At 37.0% G+C, this 25,854-nt stretch overlaps 1 protein-coding gene across 1 annotated transcript in view; it reads right to left on the bottom strand.

Moving 5' to 3' along the window:
• Positions 1-636: 636 nt before the first annotated feature.
• Positions 637-25,854, bottom strand: part of CD9 (CD9 molecule) — a 55,805-nt gene continuing 30,587 nt past the window's right edge. Inside the window, exons 2-8 of the mRNA XM_031938300.1 lie at positions 24,015-24,117; positions 11,967-12,064; positions 11,107-11,181; positions 4,739-4,840; positions 4,497-4,586; positions 3,175-3,258; positions 637-1,099 (exon numbers count right to left, since the gene is read on the bottom strand). Of these exons, the coding sequence (XP_031794160.1) occupies positions 1,034-1,099; positions 3,175-3,258; positions 4,497-4,586; positions 4,739-4,840; positions 11,107-11,181; positions 11,967-12,064; positions 24,015-24,117 (618 nt within the window). The 3' untranslated portion in view covers positions 637-1,033. The remainder of the gene's footprint in view (positions 1,100-3,174; positions 3,259-4,496; positions 4,587-4,738; positions 4,841-11,106; positions 11,182-11,966; positions 12,065-24,014; positions 24,118-25,854) is intronic.

Genomic DNA, 25,854 nt, shown 5'->3' on the forward strand with positions numbered 1-25,854 from the left:
GTCTCTGAAGAGGTGGTTTTCTCCTTTCCAAGGCCATTTCTTTTATATCTGAGCTGTGCTGCCAGAACTAGTCTAGAATATAAGGGAAAATGTTTAACAAAATAAATGAAAATATTACATAATGTTAATTTGTGATTTTCTAAGTCAACATGAAGTCAGGAGATGTGTTTCTATTTTGAGTCTGAACATTTGTTCACACCTTATTTAGAATAGTGCTTCCACTATTATTGCCATTTTAGTTCTATATCTCTCCTTACCTACTTGTTTCTTCCTCTATTCTTATTTGATGGGGATTAGCAAATGTCCCAAGTACCTCCATGAGGAGGACTTGCATCTGGAAGAATGGTGATGTATGACATGTATTTGAAGAATTTTGGGAAGACTTGAGCATTTGTAAGTGTTTTATAACTTATTCCAGTCTACTAACCCACATAGTTAGAAGACTTTTTGATTGTTTACTTAAGCAGAATTCCATTTTTAAATGAGTTGGCGGAGAGAAAGGGAAGATATGCAAGGTATGGATGCTCCACAAAGAGCATCCATAAAGCATTAAAAAAAAAAAATTGGATTTAATTTAATTATTGAATGATAATAATGGTCAAGGGAGAGGAGGCTATTTAGAAAAACCAGTCAAACTTATTGTCGTAATCTTTATTATGTATGAAATTGTCTTCAACATAAGTTACATCCTGATTAAATCTGAGATAAGACTTTTTTTTTTAATCTATTTAAAGGCCAACATGGTCCTTTTATTCTATTCTGTACAATATTTTTAACTAGAGTCTAGCAAATATAGTACCTTTCATTGCAGGATTTCTTTGACCGTAAAAGCAAAAACCAAAAAACCCTCAACTATAAACATCGGTATCAAATAAGGCATTAAAAAGATAACAAATATAGAACAACTTTGTCCGTTTAAAAATGCAGAATGAATACTAAAGTTAGTGGCAAACAAAACAAAATAAAACAAAAGACACAAACAGAACAATTCTAGAGGGCAGACTTTCCTGCTCAGGGGTTGAAAGCAAAGACTCTAGACCATTTCTCGGTTCCTCCGGATAGCACAGCACAGAATCATACTGAAAATCATGCCAAAGATCTGGAAAAAGAAGAAGTCAGACATCAGATAGTTCTACTAGAAGGAGAGCAGGCTGTCCCGCGCTTGGCAAAGATGCATGAGGGTGTAGAGAATAAGACAGACATTTTCAAACATGGTTAATGATTTGTGCTGTTTCACTATACATACTTATTTTAAGGGAGAGTTTTATTTGAGAGGTGATAAGGAGTCAAAGGTAAAGGATGTTTTTTTCCCCTCCCAAAATCAAAAGTATTAATAAAACATTTAAAAAGGAAAAATGAAGGAGGCTGAAAAGAAGGTAATGTAATTATCATCTCTAAGGTAGGGCAAATTACAAGCAGAACATTGTCTACAGGAAGCTATTGCTTAAACTCCTCAGCTATAAACATTGGTCTCAAATAAGGCATTAAAAAGATAATATGGAACAATTTTGTCCATTTTAAAAATGCAGAATGAATACTAAAGTTAGTGGCAGACAAAACAAAAATATCATATAAGAGAGTAGCATAAAATAATAGAGACAGAACACCAGATTAGGCATCAGGGGACTTGTTCTAATTTCTACTTAATACCTAATTAATATTAATAACATAAGCACTTTTTTGGGCCCCAATTTCCCCGTCTATTAAAATCAGGAGTTTAGACTAGATGATTCCCTTGGGCTCTGGATCTCCAAATTCTAAACTAACAAGCCCAGAGGTAAAAAGACTTGTCTAAAGTCAAAGGGAAAAAATGGCACAAGTAGGACCAGAATCCAGATCTTTAGATGAATGCATGATTATTTCCTCTGTAGTATTGATGTAATAGGACTCTGTCCCTGATCTTTGTGGAGGGTGGGCCAACTGGCCTGGAGAAATTCCTAAAAACGATCTCCACCCACCTGAATCAGGCTCTGGGAAAACTACCTGGGGTTCCCACAGGAAACTTTCACCTCCAACTGATCTGGGAATCACTTTGGTCTGGGAAACGATCACCATCCTTATTGATTTGGAAATTAGCCCCTAATTACTTCCTAGTCCCAAACCACAGAAATCTAAATAAAAAATAAAACTCTGTACCCCAAACTTTGCTATCTTCCTAATCAGGAAGAGGCCCATTGAGAGAAAGTTTCTCAGTGAAATGAACACATTGTAGGGATCCCCATTGCTGTTAGGGTATCCTCATCCCTCAACAGTATGAGGACCAGCTTGGGGGGTAACAAGGACTTCTTCATCAGAGGTCTTTGTTTTCGAATTCAAGTGGGAGATCTGTCTCAGATCTCTTTATCTAGATTAGAGGGAAACTTCTGTTTAAGAAGGGGCAAGCTCTTTTCCCACTTTTTTAAGGCAGTTTTTAGGGTGGGTATCCTGTTAAATTATGCCTAATTTCATGACAGATTAAAGAATGTTTAGGTTCCTAGATAGCTTACTTATATTAGGTAGGGCAACTGTTCTTAGCTACTAAGCAGTAGCTCAGAATAAATTGTAAGCTGTGTTGATAAGCCATAAAGTGAATTATTAGCTAGTTCAGGATTTTTTTTTTCAAGTTTCATTCCAGAGGCTCTCTCAATGCTGGTTTTGGAGCAAGGAAGAGGTAAAAATAAATGAGCTCACAATGATCAGCACTGGTTTTTAAAAAAGCTGGCAAGGTAAGAGTTTACAATTAGGGCAAAAGGCAGTCTGAGGACTGTGTATAAATAAGAGCCTGAATAATTATATATAATCTGACATCAGCCCTTGGAAAACTGAGCAGTCCATATTTGTGAAGTTGAGGGGGAGGTGTGGAGAATCATTGCCAACATAATTGGCAGTGTGACACACACACAATGCACAATACTGTGGGATCCCCCCTGCCCTATTTAATCACCACATAGGGTTCTTTCAACTGTTCCTCCCCCATCACCTTTCCCTAAATGGTACCTACCACTTAACAAACACCTCACTGTTCATTCATACCCTGGTTTAATGGTCCTATTCAGGTGCATATCTTTGTAAATACCAGTGCCCATCCTGGAGGGCAAACTTCTCAGGTAACTGAGGCCTGATTTACTTCCTTTTTAACATGGCCTACCATTACACCATGAGCAACCAAGGCCTTCCTCCCCGGCCCCTTCTCACCATAACAACAGCAATCCCTATGCCGACCGCTCCAATGATGTGGAATTTATTGTTGAAGACTTCCTCAATGGCTGCTGGGCAAGACTGGGGAGAGAATATAAGCACATGTATCACAACCCATGCTCTGGCCCGGCTTTACCCATTAGGTATTACTCATCTTCTTGCAAACAGCATGTTCTGGGATAAAATGAGGAAAAAGACAACAAATGGGGAAAAGGCAGAGAACAGGAGAAATCAAGAGAAGAAATCCTGGTAGGGAAAACTTGGAAAAAGGTTTACTAAAAACTGGTTGGGAGATGTAGGGAAAAGTAAAATTTTAAGCTTCTGTCTCAGGGTTTGGATCTGGTCTCAGATTAGATACTTTCCTCTGAACCAAAATTGCATGAATACAGCACTTCATATTTACAAATCATTTTACACTTCACTATCATCTGAGATTCAAGACAAGCCTGGAAAGTCAGTAATATATTATTTTTGTTTTCCAGAAGAAAAAAACAGAGGCTCAGGTGTCAAAATTATTTGTTCAGTAATATACAGATTAAGTGTCAGATCAAGGAATCGAACTCAGGTCCTCTCGTTCAGTCTTCTTTTAACTATACCATGTTAAAAACCTTTATGTGGTGAATCGAAGAAAGTAGCTCTAAGTTTTTCTCTCTCTGTATCTCTCTCTCTTGATACATATCTATATATAGATATATCAATATCTATCTATATCTATCTATCTATCTATATATATATACACACACACACATATATTTATACTCCATCTATGAGACACTTTAGGAACATCTGCACTCACAGGGGACAGTCAGAACTGAATGTGGACCATAACCTAGCATTTTCACTTTTTCTGTTGTTTGTTTGCATTTTGTTTTCTTTCTCATTTTTCCCCTTTTTGATCTGATTTTTCTTGTGCTGCAAGATAATTATGGAAATATGTATAGAGGAATTGCACATGCTTAACATATATTAGATCACTTGCTGACTGGGGAGGAGGTGGAGGGAAAGGAGAGAAAAAAATAGAACAGCATTTTGTAAGGGTGAATGTCAGAAATTATCCATGTATGTATTTTGAAAATAAAAAGCTTTATTTTTTTTTTAAAAGATACTTTAGGCATTATAGTGATTGCCAGGAACATCTGGGTTCTCTCCTGAGTCTCCATTTGCTTTGCTATGAGGTAGAAGAATATCATACAGAAAAACATAGGGAAGACAAAGTTACCTACTATCCCAGAGGGGAGAAGGGATTTTTTTAAGAAGATATTTGGAGACTATAGCTGGGGTGGGATGGGGTGGTGAGGAGAGAAGAAATTAGTTTTTACCTTTATAGTTATGGCTGTGGCCAAGTCCTGGTGGGGGCAGGTGTCTGTGATAAACTGATCAAGAACTCCAGTCATACCGCAACAATTTAGCTGTAATGGAATAAGTGCAGGGCACATAAAAAAAGGACAGAAAAGTTTGGTTCAATTATTAGCTAAGTTAGCACGACATAGACCGGCACATGAACTCACACCCCTACCCCTCTGTTAAAGTCAGAATAACTAAGCGTAAAAGGAAGACTTACCGCATGGTGGATGGCTTTGAGGGTGTCCCTGTATGGGGGGGTGTCTTTGGCCTTCAACTTGTTGTATGTTTCCTTATAAAATTCCTGGATTTCTTTAATCACCTATAGGTGGATGGATAAAAGGAAGAAGAATGTCTCTTATACTACAAATTTTTTTTACTCATTCTTGGTAGCAACTGTTGAAAACTGTTTCTATTTAAGTACTTCTCCTCCCTTCCCTCTTTTAGTAGATGAGTTCATTTCTTATTTTTGGAGAAAACAGAGTCCATGTGAGGTGAGCTGTCATGTATCCTTCCTCTTCTCTCCGGGAGTTCACATTTTCCCTTCTCTCTATCCTTAATCTTCTTTTTACTGGCTCCCTTCTGCTTCCAAACACACTTAGGGGGACTTACATCTTCAAACAAAACCCAACCCTTTGCAACCATCGTTCTCATTCCATCTCCTTCTAATCATCTCAAGAGCAGAAGTGGTATGGCAATGAAGGGAGCTATTTAGGGAGACGTCAGAGTCAGACTTTTATGAAAATGCACACACTCTGATGCTATTATAGTTTGCTCTCTACGGCATGCTGGAATGTGTTTTGTGTACCATCAATCAAGTCCCACGGGTTCTAGAGTGAAGTCCTCAACAGGCTAGAATGATGAGTCAAATTGAAGAGGGAATCTATCTAAAAGCCTGTTTATGTGATTAATTTGTTTTTCTGAATTAAAATATTAACATAAATACATCATCCTAGCTCTGCTCAAGAGCAGAATCATAAAACCTATAATTACCAAGTACCTCATTGTCGACTTGAATCTACAGGAAGCTCTTTTGTATTATACAAAATTCCTAATTTACAAAACTTTTCACTTTGCTGCTTCATCCATTGGTCCTAATTTTCTCCCGAGACCAAGCAGACACATGTCTAACTTTTCTTTCACAGAAAAGTCCTTAATTTGTTTTTCTAAATCAGAATAAAACATAAATACACCATCTTAGCTCTGCTCAAGAGCAGAATCATAAAACCTATAAATGCCAAGCTCCTCACAGTCAACTTGAATCTATAGGAAAAATCTTTGTATTATACTAAACTCCTAATTTATAAAACTTTTCATTTTGCTGCTTCACCCATTGGTCCTAATTTCCTCCTCTGGGACCAAGCAGAAACATGTCTAATCTTTCTTTCATAGAAAAGTCCTTCATATCCTTGGACATAGCTATTGTGACCCTCTTACAGTCTTTCTTTTCAGGATAAGGCTCTCTTTCTCTAGGTTCACTCCATCCAGTCATTGTCCTGTCAGAGAAGGTCATTTTCCCATCTTTTCTCAAGAAGTTCAATACCTGAATTCCAGTCATAGGACCAAAGATTTAGAGCTGGAAAGAAGTTATTTAAGCTGAGGAATGAGGAACCTAGGGCCCAGAAAAGCCATCTTCTATCTGGGGACTTCAATACACAAGTTAATTCCACCTCAAAATCTGTTTCTTCCTAGTTTAATCTTAATGCTCATGATCTGCATCCACCTTGTCTGCATCCAACTGTGGTCCACCTTGGCCACACAAAGTGATGGTCATACAATTGATCCCATTATTCATATATGTTCAATTTCCATACTTCATAAATCTGGGATTCCTGAACAGAACCCTTTCTACTATTTTTATTTATAAATAACCATTCCTCAGCCTGCTCTGTTTTCAATACAATTTTTAGTCACTTCACACCCATTCATCTTTCACAAGCCATTAGTATGCCTTCACTATTCCGCCTTTAAAATTTTGACTTTATAGTCACATCAATTTGTGACAAATTTTTGACTTTATAGTCACATCAATTTTTCACTGTCTTTGACCTCAAATCCTTTGTCCTTTGGTCCTATCAGTCAAAAAGCATTTATTGTCCTCGTGTCATGCATTCTAGACTCCCATTTTCTGCCTTCTTAGTTCTTACTTACTTAAGTTAAATCACACAATTATATTATATCTACAACAACTTTGTTATCTTATCTCTTTTTAGTCTTCTCCAATCAATCGTATTCCTTTAATTCATATCTGCCTGGGAAATTTAAAAGCCATCCATTAACAATTCTCTCTTCTACTAAATACTATATTTCAAGTCACGGCACCACCTCCCTTCATTTTTTCCCCTCCTTTTCCTTCAAGTTCATAGGAGCAGGTGGCTCTTTTTGATAACATCAATCCCTTTCCTCATGCCGTTGATCCCAAACCTTCCCCTTGCCTCTAAGAACTTTGCTCTTCAATCATCCCTTTTTGTTTAATTTTTAACTCCTCCTTATCTATTGCTGTATCTATTCTGTTAGATCTCACAGCTATATCTCTCTTATTCTTTAAAGACCTTCACTTGATCTAACCATCCTATCAAGCTATCATCCAATACTTTTTGTTTCTTGTTTTATATGTAGATTTCAAGGAAAAGATATCTACAATGAATGCTTCCATTTTCTCAACTCCTTATGATAGGGCTTAAATCCCTACGAATTAACTGCAACTACTTTCTTGAAAGTCACTAGCGACTGTTGTCAAATCCACTGATGTTTACTCAAGCTCTCCTTCTTTTTGACTTCTTTGTAGTGTTTGAAGTGCTGGCCACCTCCTTTTGAATAATTTCTCCTCCCCGAGATTCAAAACATTGTATTGATGGATCTTTCTCAATCTCCTTTCTAAAATCTTATCTTTCTGAAGTTACACCCAAATCCATATTTCCAGTTCTCCTAGACCTCCTATTTCTGCTAGTTCCAGTCCCCTAACTCCAATCACCTGTTGGACATCTCCACTAGGAAGTCCCAGGGGGCATCAGCATGTTCCAACCAGAATTCGTTACCATTCCCCTAAACTCTTCTTTTCTCCTACCTTCCTTTTTTCTTTTTTTAAATTTCCTTTTATTTTTTCCCTTTTTCTTTCAAAGATACTGGTATTCTCCCAGGCACCTGGGTTTGAAACCCAAGTGCCAAATTGACTCTACATTTCCTCCTTCTCTGCCTGATATTTTATCAGTTCACAAATTCTGTGGCTTCTACATCCATGACATCCTTTTGTGTCCATCCATTTCTTCTCACTGACATCTGAGCTACTCTGCTTTCAGGTTTTCTTTACTTTTTCCTTGGGCTATTACAATCTCTTCCCAATTGTTTTCTTTACACCTGCTTTCTGTGTACTTCAATCCAGCTAGCTAAGTTGATATTTCTAAAGCACAGGTCTGACAGTGTCACTCTCCTATTTATTAAACTTCAAGCATTTCTCTATTGCTTCTAAAACAAAATTTTCAGTCCTTTACAATCTAGTTTCAGTCTATCTTTCCTGGTAGATTATGTTACTTCTCCTCAGACAGGTCACATTCTAGCCAAATTAGCCTACTTAATATTTCCTGCATATATTTTATTCTCTGCCTACTTACCTTTGCATAAAGGGGCTTTTGTATGATGCCTAAAGTATTTTCCCTTCTTACCTCTGACTCTTGGAATCCTTAGCTAATTTCAAAACTTGAGTGACTTTTTCAAGGACTTTTTCCTGATTTTCCGAGTTGTTAGTGTCCTTTCTGAAATTATTTTATGCTTTTTTGGTATACTTCTTATTCGTGGAAAACTGACCTCAGAGAGGCAGGAAGATCTGGGCTCAAGAACCTTCTCTAATATATACTGCAAGTCAATTTAGCAAGTCATTTAATCTTAAGTGTTCCAGACAACTTTCTGACACTGTATGTTTCAGAACAGGTGTCAATCTGTGTTGGTGAAGGAAATTTCCTTACTGAAATCAGAGGCCTGGTTCGAGTCAAAAAATAAATTCTAATCTTTACTTCTCTGGGAACATGTATCTCCCCAGGAGAATGCAAGTTTCTTGAGAACAGGGATATATTTTATTCTTTGCCTTCTTTGCTCTCTCCTTGAAATCTCTCCATGGACCCCAGGTTAAGGCTTGTCACTTACTTTATTTTTTTAAAGAAAGTCAATTTTTTTTTTTCATAAAACCAAACACATCAAGTTAATATTTCTATTTCTTTTCATGCCCTTCTTTGGATAAAACTAGAAAATTACAGAACTTCTATAAATTACAAGGACTCTGACATAGAGATGAGATGGATGGTCTCAGAATTTCCTTTCATCTCTAAGGTTCAAGGATCTCGAGTGATCATATTGTGAACAAAGTTGTTTGCTAAGGATTTAAATGCTTTTTCCTTTTTCCAGTCATAATTCAATAAATACTAAGTGCTTGCTTCTTATAAGACATTATGATAAGTATTGAGGAGAGGTATAAGATTCATTACTTTTATAATATCATCAGATGGCATGAATTTAAAAGAGTTTCATTATACTTTGAACACTGCCCAATTCATCTAAGTACTTCTTAACTGTAACTCAGAAATGGATACGGAACTCCCCATTTCATCTGAACAGGGCAGAATGCAGGGTTATTATTTCCTTTAGTCCCAGATATAGTTTAAAATTTCATTAGCTTTTCTTATAATGAAGCAATACTGACTCAAATTGAACTTGTAGGCCATCAAAATCTTAAGATTTCCCTCCAGACAAATATCAGTTTAGACCTATCATATCACTAGACTGTGAGCTTCTTGAAAGTAACTTTTTTTTTTTGCTTCTTTTTGTATCCCCAGAATTTAGCACATTGACTGACACATAGTAGGTACTACTGACTAGTAGGTACTAACTGACATATGAAATGAGATTTTTTGAATCCAAGTAGAAACTTTATATTTACTACTATTGAATTTTATCTTATTTTATTTTATTGACCCTTAGTTTCTCATCTAATAGATTAGCAATAATAAATTCTTTTATCCAGCTCATTCATAAAACCAAACATAGATTTCTGGGGTACTCCAGTGAACATCTTCCGAAGTGACACTGAACTGCTAATACTACTCTTTAGGTTTGACTATGCAACTATTCCAACTGTACTATTTTCTAGCTGATAAATGTGTAGAATTCATTTGATCTGTTAATCTAATAATCCTGTCTAAAAGAAAAAAAAAGAAACTTAGGTTGGCCTGAGCTGTTCCTGATAAAGCCATGTTTATTCTTTATCACTCCTTGTTGTCTCCATTGATTTTCTTCTAACAGTGCAGCTGTTTTCTATGGTATCTAACTTAGCATATCTCTCTATCTCTGGGTGCATGTATACAGTTAATAATTAAACTCAATTATACCATTAAGGCTTAAAATTATACCAAGACTTTGGAGGTATCCTTCTTTAACTCTTCATTTCTCTACTCAAATGTGAAATGAGAGTGATATTAACCACTTTGCATAAAGGAACAATAAAATATTTTCCAACAGTGAGCTGGAATGACACAGCTAATGGAGATATGTGTCTCTAAATTTGCAAAGGAAATGTGGCTGATGTACTGAATTTCACAAAAGATATCCTCTTGGAGTAATTCTCTTTTAATTGGACTTAAATGACAAAAGTTTTGTAAAGTTCAGAGTTGCCAGCTTCTTAAGATTGTAAATTTCTAGAAAATAAAGAGTGTATGTGTATGTGATGAAAAGAACCTTATATAGGATTATTGTTTAGTATGTGTTTATCAATGCAGTTAGTGGATAAAGAACGAGAACAAGTCAAAAAGATAGTAATTGGCAAATTACTGGACACATGCATCTAGATTTATATCCAAGACACATAAAACTATACTACACATTTATATGCATATAGATATGAGCATTTATCCACATGTATATCCATTTGCATGAATATATAGCTATATATGTAGATGTGGACATACACAGTGGGTATCTCAAGTCTCAGTGAAGTTTTAGGCTTCCATAGCTTAATTTCCACACTGAAAAGGAAAGATGAGAGTGAAATCTCTTTCCAGCTTGGAGCATTCAGTCGTTCTTCCACCCTCCAACTCATGTGATATTTTCTCATGTGATTCCTTTACTGTGCAAACTAAATGACTCTCCCTTTCTTTGTCTTGCTCAACATTTCTTACCCCATCTCTAGAATTTTACCTTCTTCCCCAAAATCTTCTTAGATTACCTTATCTAGGTAAGATCTCTCTTAGCTCAGAAACTTAGAATATTTTTTTTTCACCTCTTATAACAGTCATCATGTTCTGCCTGGTATTCTGGTTATCTGTTATTGTTTTATCTCCTCTACCAGAGGAAAAATCTTGTTTTCTACAGTTTTATAATCTCCATAATATTTATGGCTTTACATTTATTGAATAGATACTCTATAAATACATACTGACTCAATAAAGATAAGTGTTTTAAATATATATATACTTGTCAAGTATGTATTTGTGTTACTTCATGATAAACCAAGATTTCGTTAAAGACTGGTAAAGAGGAGGAGCAATGTCATTTCTTCAAACCTATGCAAGAAATGGAAGAGTCCTTTCAGGTAAAACTTACCTCATCTTTGTGGGAATAACCCCAGATGGCAGCAGCTATTTCAATGGCAAAAATCACCAAAAGGAAGGCAAAGAACTAAAAGACAAAAATGGGTATCAGGTATCAGGATTAAAACACTCACACGCACACCAAATATTTAGAGCATGTGATTTCAAGATGTGTTTTGTATAATTTTAAAATATATCCTTTGCAGAATTCTCAATGTGTCCTGGAAAAAAAGGAGGATGGAAACTCTAGGGAATGGTCTTCTGGGGAAATAAATAATTAGTCACATGCCAGGGGAAAAAAGGGAAAGCATTATAGTAGCAGTAGAATTAAAAGCAGGGGGAAAAAAGCCAAGGATTCAGAAGAGATAAAAATATAGATAATAGGAAGTTAATAAGTTTACAAAACATAGCCACATTTTACTTGCAAAGATCCTAAAGATCTTGGGAAAAGGAACAAGAAGTGGTAGATGCTGGGAAATGTTAAGGGAACTAGAGTTATTTTTAGTGGAGAGAGGTCAAAGATACCTGTGGATTCAGGGAAAAAAAGCAAACGTGGTCTTCAAAAAAAGAAAAAGCAAAGTTCTGGCACTTAGTTGTCTAGGGACAGCCATGGGATAGATTCCAGGAGGAAAGAAGAGAAAACCAGTTACCACCAGGGAGGAGAATTATGTATAATGAGACCGATCACTCATCACCCCCATCTCTTGCTGAAACATAGGGAGGGCTAGGGGAGATACTGGGACAATTCATTTCCTTGGAGAACCCTATTATTCCAAGCCAAAGAGGGGTTCTGTGCTATCTGGAACACAGAGGATTGGGGTGTGTGTGTGTGTGTGTGTGTGAGAGACAGACAACTTCAAAAGGGACACTCACCAATCCCAGCATGCACTGTGACTCCTGTACAGCCCCACAGCAGCCCAGGAATCCTACCAGCATCATGAGGGCACCAGCCCCAATCAGGATATAAACACCTAAAAGGACAGATGGGAGAGAAGGAAAAACACTGCAGTTTTACGATCAGTTTTTAGTGCAGCTCTGCAAATAGTTTAACAATCCAAGGAAGTGGCTGATGTACTGAATTTCACAAAAGATGTTCTCTTGGAGTAATCGGATTGGACTTAAGTGACAGAAGTTTTGTAAGTCCAGAGTTGCCAGCTTCTTAATAAAATAAGGATTGTGTGTGTGTGTGAAATTTTGAAAAAAAGAACCTTATTTAGGATCTACTATTGATAAGCACATATTAAACAAAGAGTTAGACTTGGAATCAAGAAGACAGTAGTAACTGGCAAATTACTGGACAAATAAATCATTTAACCTTTTTTAAAGTTCAATGCTCTATCCGTCTTTTCTCCTCCCAACCTCTTTCCTGAAATGGTAAGCTATCTGCTATAGGTTATACATGTACAGTCATGTAAAACATTTCCATATTAGTTATTTTGGGGAAGAAAACTTGAACTAATAAAAAGAAACAAATGGAGAGAGGAAAAGAAAGAAAAATAGTATGTTTCAATTTGTATTCAGTTCTTCTTCCAGGAGGACAGCATTTTTCATCATTAGTTCTTTGGGAACTGTCTTGGATGACTGTATTCCTGAGAAGAACTAAGTTGTTCACAGTTTATTCTACAATGTAGGTAGATGTTACTAATATTCTCCTGGTTATGTTTACTTTACTCTGCATCAGCTCATCTAAGTTTTTCCAGGTTTTTCTGAAGTCTGACTGTCATTTCTTATAGCCCAATATAATCCAGTATAATCATACACCACAACTCATTTAGCCATTCCCCAATCAATGGACATCCACTCAATTTCTAGTTCTTTGTCACCACAAAAAGAGTTGCTATAGATATTTTACTACAAATAGATCCTTCTTCCTTCTCCTGATCCTTAAAAAAACAAAACAAAACAAAAAACTGTTTGCAGTAGTACTCCTGGATCAAAGGTTATGTACAGAATTTGATGGTCCTTGGGAAATAATTCCAAATTGCTTTCTAGAGTGGCTAAATCAGTCTACAATTCTACCAACAGTGCATTTGTGTCCCAGTTCCCCCACATTCCATCCAAAATTTATCATTTTCCTTTTTTGTCATATTAGCCAATCTGATAGGAGTGAAGTGGTACCCTAGAATTGTTTTAATTTTCATTTTTCTAATCAATAGTAGTTTAGAAGCATTTTGACATGACTAGGGATAGTTTTGATTTTTTTTCTTTGACTATCAACTGAGGAATAAAAAATTTGATTATATATCTGAGAAGTAAGGCCTTTATCAAAGATTTACTATAAAATTTCTCCCCACTTTTTTGCTTTCCTAGTAATTTTGACTACATTGGTTTTATTTGGGTAGACTTTTCAATGTAATTATAATCAAAAATATTTATTTTATGATGATCTCATTTGTTCCCAAATTCTTCCCTGATCCATAAACCTGACAGAGAAACTATTCCATGCTTTTCTAATTTCCTTATGGAATCCCCTTTTATGTCTTAATCATGTACCAAGATATACTTTATCTTGGTATATAGTGCGAGATGTTGGTCTGTACCTAGTTTCTGCTATAGGTTTTCCAGATTTTCCAACAGTTTTTTGTCCTCAAAGGTTGTATCTTTCAGTTTATCAAACACTAAATTGCTACAATCATGTACTGTGATCCTAATCTATTCCATCAATTTATTTCTTAGTATCAAGTTGTTGATGAATTTTTTAAATTCTGGAGGACACGAGAGGAAAAGCCCTGACTTTGGAGAGCTTTGCAAATAAAGATACCTATTGGCTTGGTGGAATACTGTCCTTTTTAGAGGCTATAGCATGCTCTAATTTTTAAAAAGGATAGAACATTGTTATTCCTTGTCTAATTGAGTATAAAGACTCAGAAATGTCATCTGGGATGATTGCTATATTATAATACTACAATTTCACATTCAGGGAGCATTTCTAAAACTTCTCTTATGGTCCAGTAACATGTTTGTCCCTAAAAAGTAGAATGATTTGCCCATAGTTCCATGGCTAGTCTACAAAATGATACTAAATGACCTAAGGCAATGATGATAAATACTAAATGACCTAAAACAATTCTTGCTCTGAAATGGTTCATATTATTTTATTTGGATTCATGTATGTTTAGAACGGAAAGCTTTTGGTCATCCTCACTTGGTCATGAATGTGGAGTAGAACTTGATAAACAATACCATCAAAGCCTGAAAAGAAAAAGGATTTGGAAAGAAGATAGGAGAAATGTATGGGTGCTTCATAGGAGAAGCACTAAGATTGGTGGGGATGGGGTCCGTTCTGGCCATACTCTGCCAGACAGCCAGGGAAGGAGCCTCCGGAGGACCCAACTTTTGTATTTGTTCATCTTGCCAGGTTATTGTGTATGCTACTGTTCTCAGAAATGGTAAGCATAATTAATCGCAATTAAATAAATTAATGATAATTAAATAATTAAACCTAATTGTGTGTCTATACATCCAACTGGATGACAAAGGCAATCCCAGAATACAAACAGACAGAAAAGTCTCATGGGACAGTTGACTTTTTGAACCTATATTAAGTCCAAGAAACTGTGGAAAGGTAAAAAAAAATATTCTTTGACTTCAGCAGGTCTGAGAAATTGGACTTGTGAGCTTCCTGGCACAGGGAGCTCTTGAAGGGAAGCTTCATTTACCTACGCCAAACTGGCAGCTTCTTAAGAGTCTTCGAAGGTTGACTAGGGGCAGGGGGAGATTGAGTTCTTTGGCCAAGTCACAGAGCCAACGCTTAGAATGGGGAAGGAGCTACTCGTCCAGTCTGGCTGGAAATAAAGTTCACCAAGAACAGCGTTAGGAAACAGCTTCCTTGTTGTCTCTTTTTTGGACCTGTTTATATAGGTGTTTCTCCCTCATCAGAATGTAAACCCCTTAAAGGCAGGGAGTTTTTTTTCCCTTTGTATCTTTAGTGCTTGGTCAATATTAAGACTAGGACTTGGGTCTTTAAGACTCTACAAACATGGCATATGATCTTATGAATACATAGAATTACATTTAAAATGATAGTTACTAATATGAGTAGTGTTGAGATTACTAGACTAAAATCATATGGTCATAGAGATAAGACTTGAAAAGAACCTCAGAGTGCTTCTAAATTAATTCCCTCATTTTTCAGATGAGGAAGTTGAACTTCAGAGAGGTTAAGGGATTTGTCTGATCACAAAGATAAAAAGCAAAGCTGGCATTTGAAGTCAAGTCCTCTGCCTTGTAATTCAGTGTTCATTTCTCTACCCAGGGTTATTGCTTCTTTCAGGGGCTTCCTGCTTTTATTTATTTTTACTTTTGTTTCAATAATTTTCTTTCAGTTTTATTGATTTCTCCTTTTATTTTCAAAATTTCAGATTTGGTATTAAATTTTTTTATTCAATAGTCTTTTGACTTTATTAATCTATTTTCAGAATTTCAAATTTGGTATTTGTTTTTTTTTTTTGTTGTTTATTCAATAGTTTTCTTACTTTCAATTTTATTATTCTCTCCTTTTATTTTCAGAATTTAAAATTTGGTATTTAATTGGAGTTTTTTACTTTGTCCTTTTTCTAGCTTTTTTAGTTGTATGCCCAATTTATTGATCTTCTCTTTATTTTTTTTATGCAAGCATTTAGAGATATAAAATTTCCCCTAAGAATTGCTTTGGCTGCATGCCTGGCTTCAAGCTATGTATTTCATTCATTCATTCATTTATTGCTGAGTTAATTGGAGTTGAGTGACTTGCCCAGAGTCACACAGCTAGGAAGTGTGAAGTGTCTGAGGCTGGATTTGAACTCATGTCCTCCTGAATTCAGGGGCAATGGTTCTCTAGCTAGCTGCCCCGCTTTTATTTCTATTTATAAAGTTTAATAACTACTTCCAATTTATGGATAGAAAAAAAGGCTTAAAAATGGACTTATTGAAAATCAGTAAATACGATGGTGAAGGTTCTCATCCCCATTGTACAAATCCAGGCCAGAAATCCCCAGGCTCAACTCACTACTGAGCCCAGCTTTGCATACAATGACCAAGATGAGTGATGAGGGACTGGAAGTGAAAAATTCTTATTTCCTCTGTCTTCAAGGACCACTTCCTATCTGCAATGATATCTAGTCTTATTGCAAAATCCTTGCCAATTATGGTTTCTGGGCCATCCCAGGGGAAGAAGTACAATCCCAAATTATATTTAAATGTTGAGTTTCATAGAATCATACAGTGCTGAATGCAATAGGTATAAATTCTACACCAAACTAGTAGAATCATAAAAGATCACAGCAGCTAATATTTTATGGTTCTTTATGACAAAAAAAAAAAATCACATGACAGAGAGAGTACAAGTATCATTTCCATTTTGGAGAGGATGAAATTGGGGCTCCATGAGTTTAACTGATGCTCACAGCCACAAAACTAGAAAATGTTAGAAGGCAGAATTTGAAACTACAACTCCTGGCCCCAAGTCCAGTGCTTTTTAATCTACAAACAACATTTCTTAGCTGGAAGTTAGGAGGCTGAAGTTCTGAACTCAGAGCTGCTTCCAAGTTGGCCATCCTCCCCCCCTGACTTTTCCTGCTGCTACCTGGGGCATGGAAAGGGTGAGTTAAATCAAAGCATTCCACAATCTGGCTCTAATCTACTTCTCTGGCTCAGTTTCACAGCACTATTCTTGGTAAACTCTTCATGTCCAGCCAGCCTGGACAAGTAGCTACTCCCTGAACTTGACATTATATCATTGCCTGTCTCCAAGAATTTAAATAATCCCTTCCTTCAGATTCCTTATCTTATTTCCGACTTTCTGAATCTGGACCCCAATTCTTGGGGCTTTCCTTCTTCAATCAACATTCATTTACTTATTTCTGGATTTATTACATCCTCCAGGACAAGACAAGCTTCTAGAGGATTAAGGATATTTGACATCCTTTTATTCTTGGATCCTGGAGCCAATACAAATTTGGTGATTAAACATTCTTTACTGAATTGACTGAAAGGTAGTGCAGAATTTGTTGAGTTTAAATCCAACCTCAAATACTTAGTTGTGTGACCCTGTGTAAGTCAATTGATCTCTGTGTGCCTCAGTTTCCTTATTTGTAAAATGTGGATAATAATAATAGTACCAAACTCCCAGGGTTGTTTGGAGGAGAAAATGAAAAATCTGTAAAGTGGTTTAAAATACATTAAAGTGCTATGTAAATGGGAATAATAATAATAGTACTAATAATACTAACCTCCCAAGGTTGTTTTGAGGAGAAAATAATCTCTAAAATGCTTCACAACACATTAAAATGTTATGTGAATGTTAGCCATTATTTATAAGAACGATTAAGAAATTAAAAGTAATTTACAGATTATGAAAGTGGAAAGATTCCTCTGAATCTGTTCCAATCCTACTTTATATAATAGGGAGAGATGATTTCCATGTAATTCCATGATTACAGGAAGGGGGGTTATTAGAACTTAATGTTTAGAAAACACTCCTATTATTTGGTTATCTGTCCTAGTGGTTAGAAAAATCAAGCATAAAGTTCTCTCAATGATTTTTTTTTTACTTTGACAGGTATAGAACAGATTGTTGGTAAAGATGGGGACTTTTTTTGGTTAGTTAATTTATTAAGCATCCACCACATGCCAGGTACTGTGCCAAGTGTTAGGAATACAAAGAAAGACAGAATTCAGATCCCTGCTGTTCTCTAGGAGATCCCAATCTAATGAGGGTGAACCTATGCAATCGCTTTTAGCCGGAGATACCAAATTATATAGTAGTCTAATCAGAAGCCAGGCTCCTAGTTAACGTTTTTAGATTAGAGCTAGGTTTTTTAAATGGACAGTTATTTAGTCTCCAAGAGAAATTCCATCCTTATTTTCAACCCCAAACTCTTAGGATCAGCAGCCAATGATAAGCTTGCTACAGTTTACAAAACAAATGCATGTTAGCTTTTTGAGTCTGACTCATGGAAAAAGTCATCTGTCACTAGACATTCTCTCCTCTAGGATTACAGTATTAACTTCTGCAATAACCATGTTGTTTATCCCATTCTTTCAAGCAGGCGCTTCGGGCCTCATACAGGCATTTGAATTAGGAAAATTTGAACTGTGGGTGTGACAGTTAAGGAAATGCAGAGATGGTCATCTCACCGGGAAGATAGGGCTAGTTTTCTCAGAATCAGCAAAAGAGAAAAGAAAATTTCCTACTTGTTCCTCCTGCTCCCCGCTCCTCTCCCTATCCACCCCCCCCACCTCATTTCCTTTACTGAAATGGTACTTAATATATTTAGCTACCTGTACCAGAGAATTCCCAGACGTGTGTGTGTGTGTGTGTGTGTGTAAATAAAGCCCAGGAAAACCTTTGCGTTCTACTTATTTGGAACGAATATTTCTCCCTTTTTTCCCCCCAAATTCCGGCTTTCATGTTTATTGCCTAGATGATTGAGATACTCCTTTACTCTCCTTGTGCATCAGTTTCTTTTTTTAAACATATATTTTTAATTTTTAATAGCTTTTTATTTACAAGTTATATGCATGGGTAATTTTACAGTATTGTAAAAGCCCCAGCCCCAGCCCCAGCCCCCAGATGGCAGGATGACCAATACATGTTAAATATATTAAAGTATAAATTATCATTTATTTCTTATCAGAGAAACACATATTGGGATTAACCTTGGGAAACAACATTATATATCAGATTCTCTTGATATCGATTTTTGTCATTCTTTCTTTGAAAATCAGTATCCTTTAGGTGGCCCAATGGAATAACAATTTATTGTCTCTTTCAGATGCCCAAAATATCTGGTTGCCTGCTCAGGTCAAAACACATTCTCCGCCCCCCCTGCCCCCATGATAGCAAACTTCCCTAACCCCAACACATTTATTCCAAGCATCATACTGCTTGTTAGACCTACTAATAATAAGAACGCCTTTACCCTGAGTTAACCAACAAGGAACCCAGCCATTAGCATTAAACCCTCCCAATGGCAAAAGCTTTGTCACCTATGAAGGTTCTCTCTGACCACAGACCTTCTGGTAGGACTGCTCCCACTGTAACAACTCCAGATGTTAGCCACAGGGATGGAGTGTCCACTCTGTTAAGCCTTGGGGTGCCCTTATCTACTGAAGGGTCTAGAATATGTCCTGAGAACAATGATACTGATATACTAGTACCTAGATGGATTCAACTCTCAGGCCCAATTCATGAGATTCTCATTCTGCCTGAATAAATGTTCCAAAGTATATTGTTCATGTTTGTCCGAGTGACTTGTTCTGGTCACCTAAATAAGTGGCTGGGCTACTCCTACTACTTCAACTGCAAGTACAAGACAGAGGGAGGTGGGGGGTGGGGGGGTCATTCCTGCTGGGATCCCAATTTATCAAGAGTCTTTGTGGAGGAAAGAAGGGTCGCTATTACCTGGACCCAGGGGTAAAGCTTTTGGGCTTATTCCCATGCAAAAGGACTTCTAAGAAGTTTCTGCAAACTATCTGCTCCCTAAAATGATGATGGAGGTGAGAAGATTAAAACTAGAGCAACTTCTCTCTATATACTCTTCAGTACAGTTGTATTTTTCAGCCCTTACTTAACTGCCAAAACATTTCCAACGCCACAGTCATACAATATGTCTGCTATATAAAATGTATTTATTTTTCACCCCAATAATTAGCTGAGCCAGTTTGCTATTATCACAGACACAAATCACCTATTTCAGCCAGGCCCACTGATGCCCGTGGCATTTGGCATATGTAGTTAAGAGAAACTTAGGAAACGGCTGGCAGATAAGAAATGGGCACGAGATCAAGGGAATAATCACTTGGGCTAACCTATGGCCACGTCCCACCCAACATGATTTCCCATTATCTTCATTCATTTAGTGATGGTTGTGCAGTTAATGGGAAGCTGGCTTCAGGTTCAAAGTCTGTCCATGATCCTAAGTCACTTCTACCTTTCAATTATTTTTTTATTTTTATTATTATTATTTTTGCTGAGGCAATTGCAATTAAGTGAACCTGTCAATTCTTGAAACAATTTCCCCAAGTTTATAAAATGCTGGACTTATCAGTAGAGGGAATTTCCTAAACCACTGAATTCACAGATCCAATTTCCCTCTAGAAAGTGGCTGCCTTAAAAAAACCTTCAGCCTATCCAGAAGAAAGTAATATCTCAAAAATGGTACCTGTGATTAGCTAGGAAAAGATGGCAGTAGTTACATATTGATGATACTGGAAATTCTCAGTGTTTTTGATTGTTGCTTTTTTTTTTTTTTAAACATAGGGAAGAAGGTTCTATTTTTGTATTCCTTAATAAACAATTCTTAAACAGTCTGCCTATACAAAAGAAAAAAAGGTTTGGCTTTTTGAAGGTGATCTTGAGGGGCCTTTCCAAGTCTAAATCCCAGGAACGTGTGAGATTTCCTGGTTTGTTCCTCAACTCCAGTTTCACAATGGTTGTCCCTTAGGGTTTTGGACTTAGGTACCCAGGGTGGTGTGAGCTTGAGAAACAAATCTCAAAAGCTTTTAGGTCTGCACATAGCCCAAGGCAGCTGATCTGGCTTTCCTAGGGGGATAGTCTGGGCTGCTGGGAGTGTGTGTGTGTGTGTGTGTGTGTGTGTGTGTGTGTATGGGGGGAAGGAATCACAGTTCCTGCTCCATGAGTGGCAACAAGGATTAGGCTCTTGACTGGCTCTTCCCACTCTTCCAGGCATTCAGAGCCATTTTCCAGCTGGCAGTATTCCTGCAATGATCCGATGTCTCCAAGTACAAATGAAAGAAGGGCTTGCCCCTTAATGTGACATGGGACTACCTTCCAAACCATAGGGGAAAGGTTTCATGGCGAGGGAATAAGCATTTATATAGTGCTTACTATGTGCAAAGTGTTTTATACAAATATTATCTTATTTGACAGATAACACCTGAGAGATAATATTGCCATGTTTCCTCAAGTCTCCACCCATTCATTCCATTTTACAAAACAGAAAGCAGCCTAGGTATATTCTAAATCTGCCCTCGTTGGCAAATTCAGCCAGCATCCAGGCTATAGTCAATAAAATAAACATCAGCAATCAGAAAGGGGAGGTTATTCATTCTGTGGGGAGTACAATGAAAGAATTAAGGGCCTTTTGAGGGAGGAGGTAGAATATTGATATGCCTTTGTACTTATGTCAGGAAGAAGCATTGAAATGACTTTTTAATTTTCTCTATTGGCAACTCTACTTTCCCTAAAGTATGGATCAGAGAGTCTCAGAGATGGATAGAAGGAAACAAGCATTTATTAAGTACCAGCTATGGTATGACCCAAGCATAGAAATATAATCAAATGATGCTCAGGATCACTTATACCTTGTGAGGTAGGTGCTACAATTATTCCAATTTTACAATTAAGGAAACTGAGGTTAAGTAACGTAACTCCTAAGGAGCAGTATTTCCTGAGTCCATGCTCAATGTTTTATTGCCTTGAAACAACTCAAGAATCCATCTTGGGACACTCTATCACTGTACGGTTCTTTTTAGGATCATAGGATCCTCAATCTAGAGATGGGAAAGTGTCAAAGGTCTTCCATTCCCTTTCTTTTATTTGAAAGAAAACGTGAAATCTTTAGATATATAACTATATATATAGATATATAACTATAACTTTGTCCAAATTCACACAGAATGTAATGTATGTTTCTGCTTCCAACATCCAAAGAATTCTTCTTGAAGACTTTGTGAGCAGAAACCCATTTTTGTTATACAGCTGTGTCTGACTCTTCATGACCCCATTTTGGGGTTTTCTTGGCAAAAATACTGGAATAATTTGCCATTGCCTCTCCACTCATTTTATAAATGGAGAAACTCAGGCTAACAGGCTTAAGTGACTTGCCCAGAATCACCCAGCTAGTAAGTATCTGAGCCTGGATTTTAACTCAGGTCACCCTCCAGGTCTGGCAGCTACTCCCTGAACCACTTTGCTGCCCTAAGAACCTACTTCTATATATTAGGAAATTTGTCTCGTCTTCCTCTCACAGTTTGGGCTGCTGCCCTCTGCGGCTAATAGGACAAATTGAATCCTGATTCCACATGACATCTCTTTAAATACTTGAACTTTCTTTCTGGCCTGAAAGAATGAGGGATTTTTTTTTTTAAAGCAAAAGTACTGTATTACAGCAAAAGGAGATTATCTGCCTCCCATCCCCCCACCCCCACCTCCAAAGATCCTTCAACCCCATTCCCCTATTTCCTTTTAAGCTACCTCTTTGTAAACATTTCTCCTGAAGCCAGCTGTATAAAACGGCAAAACAACCCTCCTGTGGCCTCTCCCTCGCTCTCTGTTGCTAAAAACAAGCCAGGACACTATGGAAACCTGTTCTCTTAAAACTGGTTTTTTGACACTGTGCTCACTCCTCTATTTCACTTTCTTTTGATAGTAGGTGGTACACCCTAAAATAAAACAAAAGACAAAAGAGTTAAGCCCCAGCACTGAGTCTTGTTTGGAATGGAACCAAACAGGCAGTGTAAACAGCCTCCTTCCAGTTCTAACCAGGCTCAGTGGAAAGTCAAAGTCAAAACTCATCTCATTCCACCAATATTGTTCTCCCCTTCTTTAAATGCCTTCTTTGGTGAGTGAGGAAGCTTGAATTCTATGATAGCCTCATTTGAAAATTATGAACTTTCTTTTGTTTCTTATAAAAGTAGCCATCTATTCAAAATATTTAGCAGAAAACAGAGAACTTTCCGTGTTTTACTTGGAAGCCTGGAAATCCAGTTTGATGGCTCTCAACCAACATTAACTCGGCCTTACACCTTCTATTTGTGGTGAGGCATTCCATTACATAATGCTTTTTCAAAGTATTTTGAAGAGCTTAAATGTATGAGGAAATGAATCGAAATAATGGTGAAGATTGGCTGTAGAAAGCAGTTGAGAAGATGTATCCTTCTTCCTTTCTCTGCAGAAAAGTGTAGGTTTGCTGTATTGCTTTTTATTCCATCCCCAAAATCTTATTTTAGAATATTTGTTACAAGGGGCAACATATTTGGTTGGTAAAATAGCAATAAAAGCTAAGATTTAAAAAACGGAAAGCTCTGGGGTGGAGTTGGGGGGAGAAGAGGTACATGCATATCCATGTAGGAAAAAGTTGCATTTTTAATACTTGTTCAAATGTTCCCATGAAGTTAGGTGTCAAAATGGATAGAGCACCGAGTTAATTCAAACCTTAGACACTTACTAAGAGTGTGATGTTGGGCCCTTAATCTGTTTCCTCAACTGTAAAATGGAGATAATAGTTCCTACTTCCTAGGCTCTTATGAAGACCAATGGAGATGATATTTGTAAAAATGCTTAGCACAGTGTCTGGCACAAAGTAGGGGTTTAATCACTACTTGTTTTTTTTCTTTCCTATATCTTTCCATTTAAAATCTTTACCATGTAATACAAGCAACTTGGAATACAAATGCTGGGGTTCACATCTGAATAGGAAGTCTACATTCTTGGAATCTTTGATTTACTCTCACAAAATGACTTAGGAAAGAAATCTGAACTGAGTCACAGCTTCCCTAACTTGGGGGAAAAAAAGGGAACAACAAAGCCTTCCCAGTTCCAGCCCTGTCTTTGGGTTCTGGTAAGTATGAGTGAATCAAAAGCACTTAGTTATTTGGGTAAAGAGATAGCAGAGTCAAGAGATGTTCAATAGGGAAGGATTTTTTCAGCCTTTGAGGTTTAAGCAACCTTCCTGTAACCAATTTAGTATTTCTGGCTCAAAATACCTTCTACTCAAGCTTAACTGGAAAAATAATCCTGCTGCTTTCCCAGGCCCACCTTTAGCTAAACTCCATGATTCCAAAGTAGTGAAAATTCCACAAAGTGAACTAAGTAAACCATAGTTAGCTACAGAAAAGACATTCCCCCAGTTCTTCCCTGAAAGATCACTTCTCTATGGCTGGGAGGTTCCCATCCTCTTCCTCCCTTTCTGGCTTTACCTGTATAGAAAGTAGAGTTGTTTTCTTCCTGCTCAAAGATACTCTTCGTCTGAGAATCAAATCTGAGCCATAGGCCGATGGCGAGGACCGCAATTCCTGCGAGCTATGAAAAAAAAGGCACACCCATATTAATAGCTATTACTGAGAATAACACTCCTGAGCTCTGCATTGTCATACTATCAAAATGCTTTGTCCTCAATCAGGGCTCTTTACCAAAAGCCAGCGAAGGTTATTTATTAGGTGGCAAATTTTACCCACAAGCACTCAAAGGAGGACGAACATGGCGGATCTTAAGGCCAAATTGTATGAATGAACGAATATCAAAGAATTAGTTTTGCCCCTCCTAGTCTCTCTTATTTACCTTACTTCCCACCAAACCCATGAGCCCTAAATGAAAATATTTTTCTCTAGTAAGGATCCATTAAATATTAACCAATGAGATCATGTTTGCCCAGCTAGAAGAAATCATCTTATTTTAAAGATGGAGAAATTGAGCCCTGGGAAAATGGGGGATGGATAGCTTGCCCAATGTGTGGCAACTTGACTATCTTTAGGTCACTAGGAGAAAGACTGAGCCAGATTTTCTAGTTCTATGTGCTCCAAACCACCCTATCCTGCTCCATCCTATCTGTGATTCATTAGAGATCTCTACCTAAAATTTTAACAGCTAAGTGGCTCAGTGGATATAATATAAGGGCTGGAGTTGAGAAAACTCCTCTTCATGAGTTCAAATCCAGCTTCACACTGTTCCTAGTTGTGTGATCCTGGATATCAGTTAATCCCCATCTATAAATAAATGACTACAAATAATATTTGTACTACCTACTTCACAAGGAAGGCATTTTATGAAAGCCTTACAAAGTGATCTTTGCTGTGGATAGTCTGCTTGAAATCAAATTTGTCTAGCAGCAAGGGAAAAGGAGCATCCATATGCTACTCCCAAGTTACATGTGTCTTCTCCATAGGGAAAGTTCCAAAATGATTTGGTAGTTTTTTGTAAGCATTTTCCCAGAGAAAGAACAGAGAGATTCTTGGATTTTAGTTTGCCTCAGAGTTTTTCTACTTTTAGCAAAAAAGAATAAGGCACCATTATCTGCCTAAGTATGGTTAAAAGGCTAGAAGGTCAGTCAGCCAACAAGTGTTTATTAAGGACCTATACTGTGCTAGGTCCTGTGCCAAGATCTGTGCTTTCAAATTCAAAGAATGAAATAATCTCAACTTGCAAGGAACATACATTTCAAAAGAATACAAGTACAATAAGTACAAAGAGAATAAATACAAATAAATGCAAAATAGTTAAACACAAGATGGCAATTTTGGGGCAGGGATGTCAGAAAAAGTTTCATGTAAAAAATGAAGGCAATATTACTGCCTTCCTTACTTCATAGTCTCAGGCACCATATAAGGAATACCTTAGTTTTTTTTTTTTTTTTTTTAAACAAATTGAAGGTTTGTACAATTCTATGTTGAGCAAGTTTATCAGCATCATTTTTTCCAACTACATGTGCTCCCATTATGTCTCTGCATCACATCTTATAATATTTCAAGCTTTTTCACTATTACTCCATCTGTTATAGTGATCTGGAACCTTTGGTGTTACAACTGAAATGGTTTTGGGGCACCCTGAAGTGCATCCACATATGTCAGTCAATTAATTCATAAATGCTGTTCATATTCTGACTGTTCTACCCACTAACAGTTCACTACCTCCCTCCCTTTCCCCTCAGGCTTCTTTATTTAACCAAGATACAATACTGAAATTAGGCCATTTAATAACCCTACAATGGCCTCTAGGTGTTTAAATGAAAGGAATAGTCAATGGATGTGTTGATCATTGCTT

This window comes from Sarcophilus harrisii, chromosome 5 (assembly GCF_902635505.1).
Source record: "Sarcophilus harrisii chromosome 5, mSarHar1.11, whole genome shotgun sequence".
Classification (NCBI taxonomy): Eukaryota; Metazoa; Chordata; class Mammalia; order Dasyuromorphia; family Dasyuridae; genus Sarcophilus; species Sarcophilus harrisii.